Genomic DNA, 19,156 nt, shown 5'->3' with positions numbered 1-19,156 from the left:
AGACCAGAGAATATGCACATCTGCGCAGACTCACACTGGGAAGATACTTTTGAAAAAAATGGCTGGTTCTGAACTGAGCTTGTTTTTACGCATACTGCTTAGTTTCATCTAGATTTGTTCTCACTTACCTTAGAGAATTATTTCTGAGAACACATGATTCTGAATTTGTTGCCACATGTACTGCTTCTTTCTGTTTTAGGGTAGGGTGATACTAGATTTGAACCCAGGCAGAGGGACTCTAACACTGAGCTATCCCTCCAACCATCCACTTCCTTTATTGAGACAAAGTCTCACTATATTACCCATGCTGGTCTTCCCAATTCATAGCTTCACATGATCCTCCTGTTTCAGCCTGCTGAGTAACTGAGACTACAGGTATGCCACCATGCCTGGCTATTTATTTTCAGAATGTTTCCTGTAACTCATTGGAATCCCCAGGTAGGTTTAAAAATCAGTCCTTATTGGTGTAATTGGTATATAGGTCAGAGGAACTTGGGACAACATAACTAAGACTTTTTTTTTTAATTGGCATAGGACAAAACTTTTTTTTTTTAACCATTCCTGAGGCTTGAACTCAAGGTCTGGGCACTGTCCTTGAGCTTCTTTTGCTCAAGGCTAATACTCTACCACTTGAGCCACTTCTGGCTTTTTCTGTTAATATGGTACTGAGGAATTGAACCCAGGGCTTTATGCATAATAGGCAAGCACTCTACCACTAAGCCACATTCCCAGCACCAGGATGAAACTCCTAGCCATCAATAGTCAGTGATGACTTGGAGATGTTTTAATATTAATATTAATACTGGAGATATTTTAATAACAGTATTATGTTTCCTTCAAAGATCTACTGATATATGTCGCATATAGGATATAGGATTATGTAATCTTGGCTACTTCATCCATTTCTTATCTCCAAGAGCATCATGATTGAATTTTTCTGCTGAGGGCTGAGGAGGAGATAAAGAGGCGCTATTTTAGGATGGAGAACATTAAATGCAAAGTAGCCGACTTTTAATCCCTCACAGCCCCTATGATCTATTCCGCCATGGAACAGCGCAGTCAGAGGGCACAGCACCTATTCCTTTCTGGGGTGTTCCCTTGGTGCCTGCTTTTTTGATGATCCAACTACCTGTAATGATTTCTCAGTAGCCTGTATAAAGGTATAGCCATATTTTCTGCTGTGACACCAATGAGATAACAAAATGACACCAAGGACTAATTCAGGTGTCCACCATAGGGCATAGATACAGAGTATTTATACCATAGGTGGCAAAAGAAGAACCTTTAAAAAAAACAACCCTAGAAAATACAAATGATTAGCTATTCCTATCACTAGCACGTGGAGATGATGTGCTAAACTTCGCAGGCAAAATGAGAAATCAACGGTTTATCGGAGCTTTTAAAAGATGATACAAACAAGCATTGGTAGCTCCTGCCTGTAATCCTAGCTACTCAGAAGCTGAGACCTCAGAATCAAAGTCTGAAGACAGTCTGAGCACGTCTTTGATACTCCTCTCCAGTGAACCAGCAAAAAGCCTAATTGGAGGTGTGGCCAATGTGCTGAATGAAAAAGCCAAGTGAGAGAGTCCAAGGCCTTGCAATCAAATTCTAATATTGACCCCTACACACACAAAAGATAGATACTGGGGTGTGGCTCAATTGGCAGAGACCTTGCTTAGAAGGGTAGCTCTGGAGATCAACCCATAGTACCATAAAAAGAAATGAATGCTCATTTTAGTAGCATACATACTAAAAGATGGCCATGAACATTAGGACGGAATATGCTGCTTGAACACTGTCTTGTAAAAGGCACTAAAAGCTGTGAAGGAAGAGAGCATTTCTGAGATCTAGGTTCCCAGTCGCTTCCAAACTGCTGAAGAATCTCTATTCCTACAAGTCCTTAGAAACTCGAAATTAAACCTAGACAGAAGTAAGGCAGCTCAGGCAGGCACTAATCTGTTCACTGCTAAACTTTTCACTCACTGGGAAAACTGAGCTTTGGATGCTGAATGCAGAGGACAGCCTCAGCTTCTCAGCGCAGCTCCTCAGGAGCTCAGTATCTGCCCAGAGTAAAAGTTCTTGAAAGTGCACTGCATAATTTCCAAACAGAAGGAAGTTGCTAACAGAACTTGCTAACAGAAGAAATTTCCCACTTGCATTAACATCACTAGATGCAAGTAAGTTTGTCACTAGGACAAATTATACTCTAAGTACAGTTGTCCTCTGACAGAAGAAATTCCTTTTTTATTTTCAGAAGCAGAAGTCATACCATGCTTTACAAAATTAATAAGGAGTTCATAAAAACATTCACAAGAAAAATGACCACCGTGGCTCTTTTTATCTGCCCTTCTTAGACATACCTTAGAAGTGGCTTTCTCCTCTTTCAGTGCTTTCAAAAACTCATAATTAATAAGTCAATTATTTCCTTTTCAACAGTGAGCTTTAGAAAGATAACACAAGTATAAATAAGCTTATTTTCTCAAAGTAGTGGTAGATTTCAAAGCTAAAAACACTTAAGAGTAGAATGTTCTTTGTCCATTTAAATGATTCAGTGCATATCCCCTTAAAACTTATTTTAGGTTCAGGTTATTCAGAAAACACTTAGTCCATGTTTTTCCATTTGGCTCATGCCTAAACTATAAAAAGAAAATTATAGCTATCACTCCCAAGCTGCTAAGCTATAATGAATGTGGTAATAACTATACTATTTCCAAGTCATAGGAACTTAAGATTGTAGAATGAACATTAAATGTTTTATGGCAAAGTTATACTAAGAGTTACTGTCTGAAATATAGATGCTTAATAATAAAAAGGAAAGGCTATAAAAATGCAGTATCAGACACGTAACAAACAACACCATTACACAGGCAGCCTAATCTCAAATTTGTAAGTGTGTTATCACCTGAATAGCTGTTCTGTTTTGGTTTTATTTTTGTAGCACTGAGCATTGATCTGTGGGCCTCAGGTTTGCGAGGCAGGCACTCTACCACTTGAGCCACCCCACCAGCTCCTGAATGGCCATTTCTCTAAAGGACCAGTGTTCTTTTTTTTTTTTTTTTTGGGTCCGGTTGTGGGGCCTGAACTCTGGCCTGGGCACTGTCCCTCAGCTCTTCAGCTCAAGGCTAGTGCTCTACCATGTGAGCTACAGCGCCACTTCCGGCTTTTTTCTTTTTGCTTATGTGGCGCTGAGGAATGGAACCCAGGGCCTCAGGCATGCAAGGCAAGCGCTCTACCACTGAGCCACCTTCCCAGCCCCTAAAGGACCAGTGTTCTAAGGACAAGGGGATCCATACTGGCGAAGGTATCTGGGTCAGGACTAACAATTAGTTGCTCTTATCCCAGGTTGTTATGAAAGCATTTCATTCAACCACCATGATGTACTACTGTTTCTTCATTGGCACCATGCAGCTACCAACATTCAGTTATAAAAAGTTCATTATTGATAGACATTCAATAAATGACAAGTTCCTTTGATAACTAAGCATTAAGAATATAAAAAGCGGGGCTGGGAAGGTGGCTCAGTGGTAGAGCGCTTGCCTTGCATGCCCAAGGCCCTGGGTTCGATTCCTAAGCACCACATAAGCAAAAAGGAAAAAGCCGGAAGTGGTGTTGTGGCTCAAGTGGTAGAGCGCTAGCCTTGAGCTGAAGAGCTGAGGGACAGCGCCCAGGCCCAGAGTTCAGGCCCCACGACCGGACCAAAAAAAAAAAAAAAAAAGAATATAAAAAGCAACCAGGCAAAGTTGATATAACTGTAATCCTAGCACCGAGTAGGCTGAGACAGAAGGAATGTAAGTTTAAGAGAATCCTCGGCAACACACAGAGATGCTGTCTCAACCTCTCCTCCCAGTTTTTTTTAAGACCCCTATTTTCAAGTCAGGCATGGTGGAATATGCCTATAATCCCGACCCTTAGGATATGGAGGCAGGAGGATCTCAAGTTACAGGCGAGCCTGAGCTACAAGTCTTTTTTTTTTTTCTGTGTACATTTTTTTTTATTGTGAAAATACTGTACAGAGAGGTTACAATTACATGGGCAAGATAATGAGTACATTTCTTATCAAGCATTGTAGCCTCCTCCTGTTTCCCCTTCCCACCCCATCCTCCCTCCGTCCCCCATCAGCCTTCCTCCCCCCCCACCAAAGTTGTAAAGTCTGTTTTCGACATAAGGACTTGTACATCTCATTGTTGCAAAGGGTCCACCTGTATCCCTATTTAAGCGATTTGTTTTTTCCCTTCCCCTCCACAACATCAAATACAGTGAAAGCAGGGGTTATACTGTAGGGGAGGGACATACAAAGCAACAAAGAAATAATCTTATAAATGTGTTAGAAACAATCCCATGAAAGAAAAAAACTATGTCTTTTTATATGATTCACCTGTTTTGTTTTAAGCAACAAAGAAATAATCTTATAAATGTGTTAGAAACAATTGCATGAAAGAAAAAAACTATGTCTTTTTAAATGATGCACCTGTTTTGTTTTTTGTAGTATTAAATGGGAGGAGAGGGGGCTGGGAAGGTGGCTCAGTGGTAGAGCGTTTGCCTTAAATGCATGATGCCCTGGGTTCGATTCCTCAGCACCACATAAGCAGAAAAAAAAAAGCTGGAAGTGGCGCTGTGACTCAAGTGAGTGCTAGCCTTGAGCTGAAGAGCTGAGGGACAGCGCCCAGGCCCAGAGTTCAGGCCCCACAACCGGACCCACTAAATAAATAAAATAAATGGGAAAAAAGAAAAAAAAAAAAGAAATGGGAAGAGAAAGTTCAAAACACATGTCTTACAAAAAACTACAAGTTTTATTAACATATTTTAACATGTATCAAAGATCCAAGCAAGTCACTTTAAATCTCAAGAAACAACAATATTCAGGGGCTGGGAAGGTGGCTCAGTGGTAGAGCGTTTGCCTTGAATGCATGATGCCCTGGGCTCGATTCCTCAGCACCACATAAGCAGAAAAAAAAAAAAGCTGGAAGTGGCGCTGTGGTTCAAGTGGTAGGGCGCTAGCCGTGAGCTGAAGAGCTGAGGGACAGTGCCCAGGCCCAGAGTTCAGGCCCCATGACCGGCAAAAAAAAAAAAAAAGAAACAACAATATTCAGTATTAATTACAAAGGAAAAAATGGTGGTGGTGGTCACTCATAGGTGTTAGTCCAAAATGAAAATGCGAGAAACTTTTATTTTGGTGGATCTGTGTTGATGCCATATTTCTCCTTGAGAAGCTTCAACTGTTCCTCCTTTTTCTTGGTGTCCATCTTCTGAAATGCCTGGATAGGGGGAAAGCATGGAATTTTAGGTATCAACCTGCAGCTAAATGCATAGTCAAGAAGAGAACCCATAGCACATATTTCCCACCATGGTACAGTTTTATGCTCATTCTCAAATGGGCTCTCCATATGATGAGAACTTTGCTCACCAAACTTACCCTGTTGGCATTGTAGTACAAAACCACAAGATATCTGTTACAAACGTTGAATCCTGACAGGTGGTCACATGCATTCTTGGCATCAAAAATGTCTTCATAGACTACATAGGCTGTTCCTCTAGTTTCAGGTGTGTTTCCCCTGCAGAGGTAAATCACATATAATTAAAATACATGCATACCTAAACACTTATCATTTTAATACAGAAAACTATCGTTTGAGCTGGGCATTAGTGGCATATACCTATCTATAATCCTAACTACTTGGAAGGCTGAGATTTGAGGATCATGGTTCAAAGCCATTATGGGCAAGTCTGTGAGACTCCAGCTTCAATTAACCAGAAAAGTGCTGGAATTGTGGCTGAAGAGATACAGTGCCCAGTGGTTCAAGCCCTAGTACTGGCACACACACACCCAAAAAAATGGGGGAGAGGGGGAGAAGGATGAAAGAGAGACAAGGAGAAAGGGAAGGAAGACAAGAAAGGCTCTATTTTGAGATACGTAATTTTGCAGTAATGTCATAATCTTCACATTCACTGATTTAGACTCTCCCATCTCTTATACTAAGAACAATGTTTCAGTCTTGAATGGGAAAAGTACAGTACTCAGGAGTGATGGTTCTTATTAATAAGCAAGAAAAGTTCTTGTTTCAAAATTTATTTTTTTCTGCTTCACCTTAATTTAATACAGATTCAAAATCCTCTATATAAAATACTTGGGCCAGAAGTATTTAAGATTTTGGATTTTAGAATATTTGTAATGACTTTACTATTTGAGCATTCGCAATACAAAAATAGAAATGTTCCAAATACAAACTTTTACAGTGCTGTGGTGGCTAACGTCCAGATTTGGAGTATTTTGGATTTTCAGGATTAAAGATGCTCAACTTGGTTGCATGTGATTCTAAACCTCAGAAGAGGAGCTGGGTGCTGGTGACTCATGCTTGTAATCCTAGCTACTCAAGAGGCTGAGATCTGAGGATCCTGGTTCAAAGCCAGCCTGGGCAGGAAAGTCCGTGAGACTCTTATCTCCAATTTATCAACAGAAAACCAGAAATGGCACTGTGGCTCAAGTGGTAGAGGACTAGCTTGAGCTGAAGAGCTCAGGGACAGTGCCCAGGCCCTGAATTCAAGACCCACAACCGGAAAAAAAAAAATCAAAAGAGGGCTGGGAATGTGGCTTAGTGGTAGAATGCTTGCCTAGCATGCATGAAGTTCTGGCTTTGATTCCTCAATATTACATAAGCAGAAAAAGCCAGAAGTGGAACTGTGCCTCATTTGGTAGAGTGCTAGCCTTGAGCAAAATAAGCTCAGAGACAGTGGCCAGGCCCTGAATTCAAGCCCCAGAACTGACAAAAAAAAAAAAAATCAGAGGAGGTAACAGTATGAAAAAGCTTTAAAAAGTACAAACTACAGCCATTGGCTGTAATCCTAGCTATTTAGAAGGCTGAGATATAGGGGCTGGGAAGATGGCTCAGTGGTAGAGCGCTTACCTTGCATGCAGGAGGCCCTGGGTTTGATTCCTCAGCACCACATAAGCAAAATGAAAAAAGCCGGAAGTGGCGCTGTGGCTCAAGTGGTAGAGCTCTAGCCTTGAGCTGAAGAGCTGAGGGACATCGCCCAGGCCCAGAGTTCAGACCCCACGACCGGACCCCCCCCCCAAAAAAAAAAGAAGACTGAGAGATAAGGATCACCATTCAAAGCCAGCCCAGGCAGGAAAAATCTGTGAGATTCTTAAGACTCATATCCCCAATTAACTACCACCAAAAGCTAGATATGTTGTGGTTCAAATGGTAGTGTGCTAGCCTTGAGCACAAAAGCACAGGGATAGCGTCCATCCCTGAGTTCAAGCCCCAAGACCCATAGGCAGCCACAGGCAAGGGCACACGCACACACACACAAACACACACACAAATGCAAAAAAGTGTCTGTTACATGTCAGATGAGCAATTGTTCTGCCAGAGTGATGAAGTTTTAGCAACCAAAAGAAAATCTCTCAGTACTATGAAAATTGGGAGGACTAGTTACCATAGTTTGTGGGTACCAAATATGCAATAGAACTTGATCATAATGAAGGAACAGAAAAAATGGCTATCAATCTATAATATAAGTAAGACCTAAGTTCCTGTAACCCAGACTTTTATATAAAAGCAGACATAACATTCTTCTTAAGTGACAGTGCTACAACAGTGACAAAGGCAAGTTCCACTCATTTCTTCAAGGATCTATGTTAAGAGGAAGACATGTAAATGGAAAAAATAGACTGAAAGAAGTCAGCTAGGGAAGTTGAAGAAAGCCTCTCTAAAAGGGCAACTCTAAAGCTGAGACTGGAGGAAGAAGCTGTAGAAGCAAAGCTTCTCTAAACACTTCTTGAATTACTTTAGTACTTTTTTTTTTTCTTCTTTTTTGTGGTCCCAAGGAGCCTGTAACCTCTGTATGCTTGACAAGCACATTACCACTGAACTATATCCTTAGGCCTTTTTATTTCATTTTAAGACAAGGTCTCCCTAACTTGCCCAATCTGGCCTCGATTTTTTTTTTTTTGTGGCCAGTCTTGGGGCTTGAACTCTGGGCGTGGACTTTGTTTGTCCCTGAGCCTCTTTGTGCTCAAGGCTAGCACTCTACCATGTGAGCCACAGCACCACTTCTGACCTTTTCTGTTCACGTGGTACTGAGGAATCCAACCCAGGGCTTCATCCATGCTAGGCAAGCACTCTACCACTAAGCCAACTTCCTAACCCTGGCCTCAAATTTTGACCTTCCTGATTTAACCTTTCCCAACTGGCTGGGATCACAGGTGTAAATCGCCCCATATAACTCCTTGTGGTGGTTTCTGCAGCACTCTCTATCCATTGATTTAATGAACTAATAACAACCATATTACATTTTCAAAGGCATGACAACAAGTGCTGTTGACATGAAGCAGAAAGAATACATAGTACTCATCCTGAGAGCTCACATACTTCTGGGAAAGGTGAATCCATGGACAATGGAAAATCATACATTGACTAGTAAAAAATGGACATAGAAGGGGCTATAGGGTCAGGAGAGGAGTGGATAGCACCCACAGGAATGGAAGACTCAAAATACTTTCACAGACTCTGTCCAATTTGATTCAAACTAAGAGTCTTCGGAGATCTCAGGTAGGGTAAGTATTCTTCTCATTTTCATGAAACTAACAAGTGCTCAGCTGGTATTTGAACCCAAGTCTAACAACTAATTCAGTAAATTTATCACGCCACTTCCACTATTAAGAGTCACAGGTGAAGAAAGAAAACCAAAAGGGCTAGACAACTTAGCACAGGGCTAAAATAAAATCTTGGCCTTAAGATAGGGATCTTCTGTATATGATTTTGTAAGATTACCCTCTGACCCTAAAACAGGGTTTCTCAACCTACAGGGCATGTATCCCCTGAAATATGAGCTAAATGTTGTGTGTGTTCTTCTGTAGAGGGTCCACAGCCCTTACCAGGTACTCTGAGGACTGATACTCCCTATAAAGGATTACAACACTTTCTTTTTCATCCCATTCAAGTATTAATGCTGATATATTTCCAGCTCTTGATTTACTTTCAGAAGAAAAGGAAAATCCTTTGGATGTAAAAAATGTATTAAGGAAGAAACATTGTATGTGGGCGCCAGTGGTTCATACCTGTAATCCTAGCTAAGATCAGGAGGCTAGGATCTGAGGATCTCAGTTTGAAGTCACCCTGGGCAGAAAAGTCCTTGAGACACTTATCAACAATTAACCCCCACCTCCCCCCAAAAAAGATGGAAGAGGAGCTGTAATTTAAGTGGTAGAGCACTAGCCTTGAGCATAAAAACTCAAGGACAGCACCCAGGTCCTGAGTTCAAGCTGCAGGACTAGCGCAGGGAAACAAGACAAGACAAAACAAAACAAAACCCTATGACTAAAAATAAAAGCTTTAAAATACTTTCAAAGGATTCTTAGTGCAAAAGCTATGACACTATGTAGTAAAGAGGTTCAATTGATAGCCAGAAGAATTTATCACTAAACTAGCACTTTTAATCTTTGTGCCTTAGTATATTCACCTGACAGATTATGCCATCATTATGACAGATTATGCCATCATTATCATTAATGATATTTCAGAAGTCCAAGAAAGACTTACACTCTGATTTGACGAATAGGTCCATATTTCCCAAAGATATCATACATTTCTTCAGCTGTGATTTTGTATGGCAAATTTCTTATATACAAAATCCGATTTACTTCAGGTGGAAGGCGAATCTAAAATGAGAAAGATGTACAGTCATTACACTGAGGGACAGAGGTGGTACCACTAAAAAAAAAAAACAACAAGCAAGTCAGGAGCCAGTGGCTCACACCTGTAATCCTAGCCATTTAAAGAGGCTGAAATCTAAGGATCAAGATTCAAAGCCAGTCTAGGCAGAAAAATCCACGAGAACCTTTTTTTTTTTGGTCGGTTGTGGGGCTTGAACTCTGGGCCTGGGCACTGTCCCTGAGCTCTTCAGCTCAAGGCTACCACTTGAGCCACAGCGCCACTTTCAGTTTTCTGGTGGTTTATTGGAGATAAGCATCTCATGGACTTTCCTGCCCAGGCTGGCTTTGAACTGTGATCCTCAGATAGATCTCAGTCTCCTGAGTAGCTAGGATTACAGGCATGAGCCACCGGTGCCCAGCTTCTAAATGCTTTTTAAATGTAATAATACACTGGGCTAAGCATTAGGAAAACATAATAAAGAAAAAACACAAGGTTTTTGTCTCTTAATTTAACAGCATTCTCTATTTACTTATCGAGACTTGTTCCTTTTTTTTCTTTTTTAGTCAAGAATGTAGAAAAAAGGGGGTGGGGGGGTGGGAGGGGGCCGGCGGCCAGGCGCTGACGCTGCCCGCTGCCCCCCAGGATATGTTCCTCATGATCCGGCGCCACAAGACCACCATCTTCACGGACGCCAAGGAGTCGAGCACCGTGTTCGAGCTGAAGGCATCGTCGAGGGCATCCTCAAGCGGCCACCGGACAAGCAGCGGCTCTACAAGGACGACCAGCTTCTAGATGATAGGAAAACGCTGGGCAAGTGTGGCTTCACCAGCCAGACAGCACGGCCACAGGCCCCAGCCACAGTGGGCCTAGCCTTCCGGGCAGATGTAGCCTTTGAGGCCCCGCATCCAGCCCTTCTCTAGCCCACCAGAGCTTCCAGATGTGATGAAGCCTCAGGATTCCGGAGGCAGCGCCAATGAACAAGCTGTGCAGTGAGGGCCCCAGGCATGCCCCAGAGGCTCATTCCCCCTACCCCCAATAAAAGAGATTTGGGTGTCAAAAAAAAAAAAAAAGAATGTAGAAAAAAGAAGTCTTATTTTACTTCATTGACACTAAAACCTAAGCTTCCACTCCAGCACTTGAAGTGTTTTTATTTACTAAGAACTTTTTTTTTTGTTTTGTTTTGTTTTTGGGTCCGGTCGTGGGGCCTGAACTCTGGGCCTGGGCGATATCCCTCAGCTCTTCAGCTCAAGGCTAGTGCTCTACCACTTTAAGCCACAGCGCCACTTCCAGCTTTTTTCTTTTTGCTTATGTGGTGCTGAGGAATCGAACCCAGGGCCTCGAGCATGCAAGGCATGCGCTCTACCACTGAGCCACCTTCCCAGCCCCATTACTAAGAACTTTTCATTGCAGTGTTCAATACTCAAACTTCTCTGTGGCTTCTTACACTGTTGACTGCTCCCTTCTAGACACCCTATTTCCTCCTAATTCTATTTCTTCTCCGTCTTTGACATTAAATGATACTGTTCTACAGAGCTTCATCATTACTTCCTGACTCTTTACACTGTCCTTGGTCTAAGTCGATCACTCTCAAAGCAAGATCTCCCATCAAGATCTCATTTTTGTCCTCCTTATTAACATATTTGTTAGTAGCTATTTACTACATTGACTTTTGGCATAAATATTTTGTAGTGAAAGAATAAGGTATCCATTCCACTCCTTTAAACTAATGGTGGTGACAAATAATAAGTGATTAATTAAAATAAAATTTAAGCTTAAGTTTAAAAAGACAACATCACTAGACAATCATAATATATGTCCCTGGTAATTTTGTTTTCTTTTTCTTTTTTTATTTATTTTTATTTTTTTTTTACTATTTTTTTTTGGGGGGGGTCTGGACGTGGGGCCTGAACTCTGGGCCTGGGCACTGTCCCTCAGCTCTTCAGCTCAAGGTTAGCACTCTACCACTTGAGCCACAGCGCCACTTCCTGCTTTTTTCTTTTTGCTTATGTGGTGCTGAGGAATTGAACCCAGGGTCTCAGGCATGCAAGGCAAGCGCTCTACAACTGAGCCACCTTCCCAGCCCTTGTTTTCTTATTCTGTGAAACTTACCACTCTTTCTCCTCTCGCCTAAAAACTCACCACCATCACTCTATTTAACATCTGAATGTTTAACTCTTATCTGCCCAAACTACATTCATCTATACCCACCCACTTTCCTTATATTATTCCACCTACTGTTCATCTACTCATAACTTTCACTCTGGAATTTAAGCCGTGTTTCTTTCATTTTATATTTTCTCCCAATTTATGGGGCAGCCTTATTGGTGTACAAATACACTTTAGATTATACATCTTGAGAAAAAAAAAGCCAATTATCACCCAATTTCTCTTTTCCCGATAGAAAAACTTTTCAAAAGGGCCTGCTACTGTCTTCACTTTCTCAATTTCAGTGGAATCTTCTCATCCCACTGCAACCAAGTTTTCATCCACTGAAATGATTACAAGAATCATCAAGGTCATCAAAGACCCCCATCTCAACATTACAGTGGTCTGTTATCTGCTTTCATCTTATTATGAGTCTTACAGTTGTGGACTCGGCTCGAAATTTTAATTTTTAGAAAGTCTCCATAGCACTCTAATTCAAACGCTAGAATGTACTCGGAACTTTCTGTTTTATTCATTCCTGTATACGCAATACCTAAAGCTGACTGATATAATAGTAGATGACCAACAAAAATAAGCGATGAATTGCTTCCCATGTGGGAATTCAGACGCACAGCAGACGCTCAAATGTTACTTTCGGATTAATACATCCATGAAAAAGCCCCATCGCTTTCGCAGGTGAGGGGACGCGTAGGTTTTGGATGGCAGTGAACTACGGTCACTTATTGAGGACGAGGCTGAGGGGGCGATCCTGACACCAGTCGTGAGTGCGAGACGAGCAGCAGGGGCCGCGACTACCACGGTGCCAGGCCCCGGGGGAGCCACAGCACGGTCTAACGGGGCGGGCGACACTGTGGCTGCGAGCGGGCCCGGGCAGGCGCCCTGGCCCTGAGGACCGAGGCCGGAACGCCGATACCTCCGGCCGCCAAGTCGTCCCTCCGCTCCGCAGAGGGCGCGGTACTTACGTTCGCCCTCTTGGCCGCTTGCATCGCCATCTTGGCGGGTGAGGAGGTTACAGCACCAAGAACAGAAACGCGGAGGGGACTGGAGAGGACCCGCTGGACTTCGAGCACAGCCCGGTATCAAACGCAGAACATCAACATCCAGCGCAACCGGAAGCTCTTGTGGTGCGGCCGGAAGATCGCCGTCCCACGCCAAGACGTGCCTACGTCATATCCGGTCTCGACCATAAAGACCCGAAGTCAAAGGCGCCGGAGAGCGAAGTCAAAAAGCAGATGCCAAGGCACTTCCGGATTAGAGACCGGAAAGGGCGGGACAAGAACTCCGGAAGGGGAGGTGCTCTGGCCAAGGTGAGGAGAGGAGCCAGGATGGGCGGGTCCTGAAGAGAGGGGCGGGACGGGGCCGACTCAGGTGTGCAGTGGAAGGGGCGGGCCTTCAGCCAGGTACCGGACCCGCCAGGGTGGAGTTGCGCGGCAGGCAGAGTTCAGGCCGCGCGCCCAGGCTGACGGCGCAGTACTGCCCTAACCCGTCTCTGCGCGGGGCTCCGGTGGCGCATCCGCTGATCGTCCATACTTGCACGCCCTCACCCCGCCTGCCGTCCCAGCAGCCCACGGCTGAGCACACCGCCCTTCTAATCCACTCTTTATTTGCTTGGATCAGCTTTACATGGACTAATTCACTAGGCCAACCTGGGTCAGCCTGCCCCGCGTCTGCTCTGGGAAGGCCTGAGGTGGCCTGACCTGTCACTGTCCTCCTCTCTCACTGGGGCAACTCCAGAACGATCTTGCCCGTGTTCTTGTTGGCTTCCAGGTACTCATGGGCTGCTTGGATTTCAGCCACCGGGTAGACTCTGTCCAGAACAGGCAGAAGACGTTGGGGGCCTTCCTTGGAGAAGTGGGGCAGAATTTGCTCTGTGAAAGCTTCCACCAGCATTTGCTTGTACTAAAAGAAGGAAATGAAAAACATCAGACTGAAGAGAGGCCTTACTTGCCACACTCTCCCCATCTGGCTCAGCCCAATGCTCTCTGACATTGCAGATTTCTAAAGAAGCACACCCATTTTCCACCTTGTAGGTGTAATTTGTAGGTGAAATGTGTGATTTTTGTATCCAATCACTGAAGACTGGAGTAAAATACTAGTGCCACTGACAGCCAAATAAATAAATACATTTAATAAAGGTGTCACACAAGAGGTAGCCACAAACAGGGCAACTAGAATGCTTAAGCCTTCTCCTCCAGTAGGTTGAAACTTCTGATAGAGGCTCGTACTAGGTTGCCACACAGAGATTTTTAGGAACATATAATCTGTTGAAGGTAAAGATATTTACTTAATAGGCTTTTTTTTAGCAAACTGATGAGAATTCTAACTTTGAAAACAAAGTCTTGAAACTATTGAAACCATGATCCTATGTAGTCTAGGATAAGATTAACTCCAGCACCTTCCAAAGGAAACATGCTAGTCAGACATGTTGAGTGCATAGTAAGATTCTATGATGTATTTGTGTGTATGTGGCTAAAAATAAATAAAGATGGGAGTGGTTAGTGTACACCTGTAAATGTGCTGACTTCCTATGGTCAATGCTTTATTCATCTATCAGAATATATTCAGATACATATGGGATCAAATATGTGACATATTCACCTGATGTGGAAGAAATAATTGTATTGTCAAAGCTCATAGAATTCACAAACTTCATAGACCATGATAATGACAATTTACCTTGTGAAGGTTCAAATGTGTTTGTGACCTTAAGTATCACTACTCCACTGTAAAATATGTGAAATCTATGTAATTAACTAATCTCAATAAAAGACCCACACATTAAAAATATGTGATATATTATCAAATATATAAAATAATCTATCAATCTATCTAAAGGTATGTATGTATTGTTATGCTTGAAGTTTCTGTTGACCAATCTGAATCATTCTCTGAAATCTATGTATTTATCCACTAGGTGGCAGATTTCTTCAATGGCTAACCTAAGATGTGCCAAAGCTTATTTTGGGGCATAATGTAAATGAAGCTGGAGGGGGGGAGGTGAGCTATGTCACATTGTGTGTGCTGGCAGTGGGGTTTGAACTCAAGACTTCTTGAGCTTGCTCAACCTTTTTATTCTTTACCATTTGAGCCACATCTCCAGGTGCTGCTTTTTGCTAGTTATCTGGAGATAAGAGTCTCTAGACTTTATCTGCTGAAGTTGATTTCAAACCTCTATTCCCATCTTGGCCTCCTAAGTAGTGAAATTACAGGTGTGGAGCCCCTGGTGCTTGGCTTACGTTACTTTTTCTTTCCACTTATTACTCACCTTTTTGTCCCTAGGTCTCAGCAGAGTAGTGATCAGACTTCCTCGTTTAAAAAGTAACTTTGACAAGAGGGGTCCACTGATATCAGCTCCTCCCATCAGACCGTAGAGAACCCAGCAACCATCAAGGGCCAGACAGTTGACATTCTTCTCCCAGTAAGATCCACCTATGCAGTCTAGGATAAGGTTAACTCCAGCACCTTCCAAAGGAAACATGCTAGTTAGACACAAAAAGTTTGGTGCACAGTAACAGTCCATGATGTGTATGTGGCTAAAAATAAATGTCAGAAGCTGGGCTTGGTTAACACACACCTGTAATACCGGAACTAGGGAGTCCAAAGAAGTTGACTGGAAAGAAGAGGTCTTAGATAATCCCAGGGCAACTCTGTGTGATTATTGTTTCTAAAGTGTGTATGAGTTATATTACACGGAAGAATGCAACTTAGACCATAAGACCTAAGATGCTGACTGGCTCCCTCCAGTGGACAAACACCAGAAAACAAGAATTTCACCAGGGCAATCATTGTGCATTCAGCAGATGGAACACTGACTCATAGCACTGGCACCCTTGATGCCCAATGAGGATTGTATTTAAGCACCTTCAATACATACTGAGCTACAGAAGCAGTTGATTACCTTTGGTGAATTTCAGTGTTGCTTCAGCAAAGTCCTCTTCTTTGTAATTGAATCCAGCAGCTGCCCCAAGCCTTTCTGTCATTTGAAGCTTGTGCTTTGAGCCAGCTGTGACCAGAGGAATAGCCCCAGCCTTCCGAGCCAGTTGAATGGCAGCTGTGCCCACACCACTTGATCCTGCATGGATTAGTACAGAGTCTCCAGCCTGAACGTGTCCTGTGACAGGAAGTAGGAGCCATTCTCTTTAGTTTCCAACTATAGGAGCATATGTTCCTAATCCAAATAGCAAATCTCTTGCTTCTAGAAGAAAGCATTATGACTGCTCTTTTTGTCTTATTGCCTCTGGCCAAGTGGAAAAAGACCTGTAGAAACAGGGCTGTTTGCAGCCACATTGACAACCTCCATTCTGCCTAAAACAAAACAAAAAAAACCCCACCAAAATGCACATCTCTGCCCCATACACTATAAGCAAGAATAATCCCTCAATGGCACTGTCACCACCTGAAGCTACTCCTTCATTCTGAATCTGGCTCTCACTGACCCAAGTACTGCACACAAGCACCCATTCCTCCTCAGAATGGGGCTTTTTCCTTAGGACACTTCTTCTTCAGGATAGGGAGTAATTCTTCATTGCCTTTGCATTGGGTATAGACCCAATGTAGTGTGATGGTATCCCAAGTCTAGTGCTTAATCTCTAACAAATGACAACAGTCACCTTTCACCTCTCAGTGGAGCAGCTGGCCTCATCTGATGCTCTTCCTTGGGGCACCCTGATGTGCTTTCTGCCGACACAGTACCCACACTTCAATCCTTTTCTTCCTGCAAGCCTTCTCAGACCATCCTTGCCCACATCAGCTTTTCTCATCATGAACATGAATTGCAGTTAGGGACAAGGCTACTTTTGTGGATTTTACAGTTGTTTGATTGCTTTTCCCCAAGGCAGGGTCTTGTGATGAAGTCCAGGCTGGCTTTAAACTCATTATCTTCCTACCTCAGCCTCACAAGTGCTGGAATTTTTTATTTTATTTTGGTGTAAGGATCAAACCTATGGCTTTGCCCATGCTGGGGAACTGTGATACCCATAAGCCATAATCCCCAGCCCCTGAGGTTTGTTTTTGACCTAGTGTCTTACTATGGAACTCAAGCTGGCCTCACAGTTGCCATCCTCCTAGCTTTGCCTCTCTAGTGCTGGGATTACAGATATACAACACTAAACCTGGCGAGTTGCCTGACTGTTATGCACAGGTTGCCTTCTTAGTTATACTGAGTTCCCTAAAAGCTCTCATGACAGGGACCAAGCCTTGTTAGTTTCCTTCACATGAGCTCATGGCTGGCCTCTTGGGGCTTGGGGAGCAATAAACTGGCCCCTTCTGCATTGTTTGTTTGTTCCTTACTAGGGATCAAACCCAGCTCCTTGAGCATGCCAGACAAGTGCTCCAGTATTGAGCTATACACCAGTCTGGCTTTTGTATTGCATTGGGCCCCAGACAGAAACTCAGCATGATTTTGAGGAGCTGGGACCACAGCTGGACCTACAGAGTTAACATGCACATAGGCCTTCCATTTGCTAATCATGATTCTTGGCCTCTGTATCGAGCCACTTTAACATGGTTTGAGGATTTGATATTACTGGTGGTATAGCAGGATAGGGCACTCGGAGAACACGGGGAGGCTGGTGCACCAGGGTGCTGAGCTCAATGAGTGAACGTGGGGTCTCCTCACCACAGAGATGTAACAGCTGGAAGGCAGTTAGCCAGGCCTCTGGGATGGCTGCAGCCTGTAGCATCGTCAAACCCTTTGGGATGGGCATGAGCAGGTCTTCAGGGACTGTGACGTACTGCGCCTGGCCTCCACCAGGCAGCAGCGCCATGGCTGGGTCCCCAATCTTCCAGTGCCCCTGGCAACCAGGCCCCAATTCTGCCACATGTCCTGATGCCTCCAGTCCCAAAATGCTGCTGGCTCCTGGGGGCAGGGCATAGTGCCCCTGTCTCTGCAGAGAAAGGCACACCGTTAAGTGTCGAGCATGGTCCCCATCTCTAGCCTGCCTCCTAATATATTTTCTCTCTCTCTCTCTCTTTCCCTCCCCCTGTCTGTTGTGGGGCTTGAACTCTGGGCCGGGTGCTGTCCCTCAGCTCTTCAGCTCAGGGCTAGTGCTCTACCACTTGAGCCACAGCGTCACTTCTTTTTTTTTTTTTTTCCTGTTTATGTGGCACTGAGGAATTGAACCCAGGGCCTCAGGCATGCGAAGCAAGCACTCTACCACCGAGCCACCTTCCAAGCCCTTCTCAGTCTTTCTATTCTAAGTTTTCTATTCAGGAAGTAGTCTGATTTTGTGAGTCAGAAAAAAGGAGAGGTTAATTTGGTATGTACAAATAAAAGACTGTAGGTCACATCATCAGTTCATGTCATACCTCATAAGGTCCTCAGCTATTTACTTCATCTAAAGACATTTGGAGAAATAGGCCCAGGCAGGGAAAGGCCTTGTTCAAGATTACAAAGTAAATTAGGAGACAGACTAGAAAAAAAAAAAACAACAACTGTGGATTCTTTTTGGTGGTACTGGAATTTGAACTCAGTACCTTGCACGCAGTTAGGCAGGTGCTCTATCTCTTAAGCCATACCTCCAGTCCTCCCCCCTTTTTTATTTTTTAATAGGGTGCTATTCACACTTCCTATATACCTGCGTTGACAGATGCACAACACTTCTCCCAGGTTTTTATTTTCCTGGCTGGCCTGAACCTCCATCCTTCTAATCTCTGCCTCCTAGTAGCCAGGACTATACGAGTCAATTTAAAATCCAGTTTAAGCTGGGTGCCAGTGGCTCACGCCTGTAATCCTAGCTACTTGGGAGGCTCAGATCTGAGGATCATGGTTGGAAACCAGTAAATTACACACACACACACACACACACACACACAGCTGGAAGTGGAGCTGTGGCTCACGTGGTAGAGCGCTAGCCTTGAGCAAAAAATTCTTAGGGACAGAGTCGGGGCCCTGAGTTCAAGCCCTAGGCCCAGCACCAAAGTGAGAGAGCGAGAAACCACCGGGGTGAGAAGGAAGACAGAGCAATCCCGGGTCCTTGCGCCCCTCCGCAGCCAAGCCCTCCCGCGAGCCAAGGGCCGGGGTTCAGAGTGCTGCAGGCCGCGCCCGAGCTCTGGCCTCCTCGGCGGGCACAGCTCGTCGGGGCGCCCGGGCGCCCCGGGGTCCCGCCCTGCACCGGCCCCTGCGTACCTGCAGTAAGTCCGCCCGGTTCAGGGCGCTGGCCGCCACCTTCAGCAGGACTTCGCCCTCCGCGGGGCGCGGCGTGGCCACCTCCTTCAGGTGCAGGACTTCGGGTCCGCCGGGCCTGTCAAAGTGCACAGCCAGCATGGTGCACAGCCGGGGGCGCGGGGCGGACCGGGCGAGGGGAGAACCCGGCACCGGGCGCGGCGCGCGGCAG

At 44.3% G+C, this 19,156-nt stretch overlaps 2 protein-coding genes and 1 pseudogene across 3 annotated transcripts; 1 reads left to right on the top strand and 2 right to left on the bottom strand.

Moving 5' to 3' along the window:
* Positions 1-5,075: 5,075 nt before the first annotated feature.
* On the bottom strand, positions 5,076-12,957 carry Sf3b6 (splicing factor 3b, subunit 6, 14kDa). The gene is made up of 4 exons (XM_013013798.1): positions 12,785-12,957; positions 9,543-9,661; positions 5,414-5,552; positions 5,076-5,255 (listed from the first exon to the last, which is right to left on the bottom strand). Exons 1-4 carry the CDS (start codon positions 12,812-12,814, stop codon positions 5,166-5,168), a joined length of 378 nt encoding a protein of 125 aa, XP_012869252.1. The 5' UTR covers positions 12,815-12,957; the 3' UTR covers positions 5,076-5,165.
* Positions 10,250-10,705, top strand: LOC105983771 (annotated as a pseudogene).
* A 403-nt stretch (positions 12,958-13,360) lies between the features above and the next one.
* Positions 13,361-19,106, bottom strand: Tp53i3 (tumor protein p53 inducible protein 3). 2 transcript variants are annotated; one of them, XM_013013593.1, is made up of 5 exons: positions 18,949-19,106; positions 17,440-17,707; positions 15,721-15,933; positions 15,088-15,284; positions 13,361-13,721 (listed from the first exon to the last, which is right to left on the bottom strand). In XM_013013593.1, exons 1-5 carry the CDS (start codon positions 19,084-19,086, stop codon positions 13,539-13,541), a joined length of 999 nt encoding a protein of 332 aa, XP_012869047.1. In that variant the 5' UTR covers positions 19,087-19,106; the 3' UTR covers positions 13,361-13,538. The 2 variants fall into 2 exon arrangements, with proteins under 2 accessions (XP_012869047.1, XP_012869048.1); XM_013013594.1 differs by lacking the exon at positions 13,361-13,721 and adding an exon at positions 13,963-14,083.
* Positions 19,107-19,156: the final 50 nt, after the last annotated feature.

The sequence above is a fragment of the Dipodomys ordii genome, unplaced genomic scaffold, assembly GCF_000151885.1.
Source record: "Dipodomys ordii isolate 6190 unplaced genomic scaffold, Dord_2.0 Scaffold20, whole genome shotgun sequence".
NCBI classification, from domain to species: domain Eukaryota; kingdom Metazoa; phylum Chordata; class Mammalia; order Rodentia; family Heteromyidae; genus Dipodomys; species Dipodomys ordii.
Note: the sequence above shows the minus strand (reverse complement) of the source record. Positions and strands in the feature narration are given on the sequence as shown.

Bases quoted from the DNA above. Each gene is read 5' to 3' on its own strand.
- Sf3b6 (XM_013013798.1), bottom strand. From the start codon at position 12,814: ATGGCGATGCAAGCGGCCAAGAGGGCGAAC. The intron at 5,553-9,542 runs GTAAGTCTTTCT...TTACCTCTGCAG, and splicing joins CCTATTCGTCAAATCAGAGT to GGGAAACACACCTGAAACTA. The intron at 5,256-5,413 runs GTAAGTTTGGTG...CCCCCTATCCAG, and splicing joins TGTACTACAATGCCAACAGG to GCATTTCAGAAGATGGACAC.
- Tp53i3 (XM_013013593.1), bottom strand. From the start codon at position 19,086: ATGCTGGCTGTGCACTTTGACAGGCCCGGCGGACCCGAAGTCCTGCAC. The intron at 17,708-18,948 runs GTACGCAGGGGC...CTTTCTCTGCAG, and splicing joins ACCGGGCGGACTTACTGCAG to AGACAGGGGCACTATGCCCT. The intron at 15,285-15,720 runs GTAATCAACTGC...TTCCTTTGGAAG, and splicing joins AACACTGAAATTCACCAAAG to GTGCTGGAGTTAACCTTATC.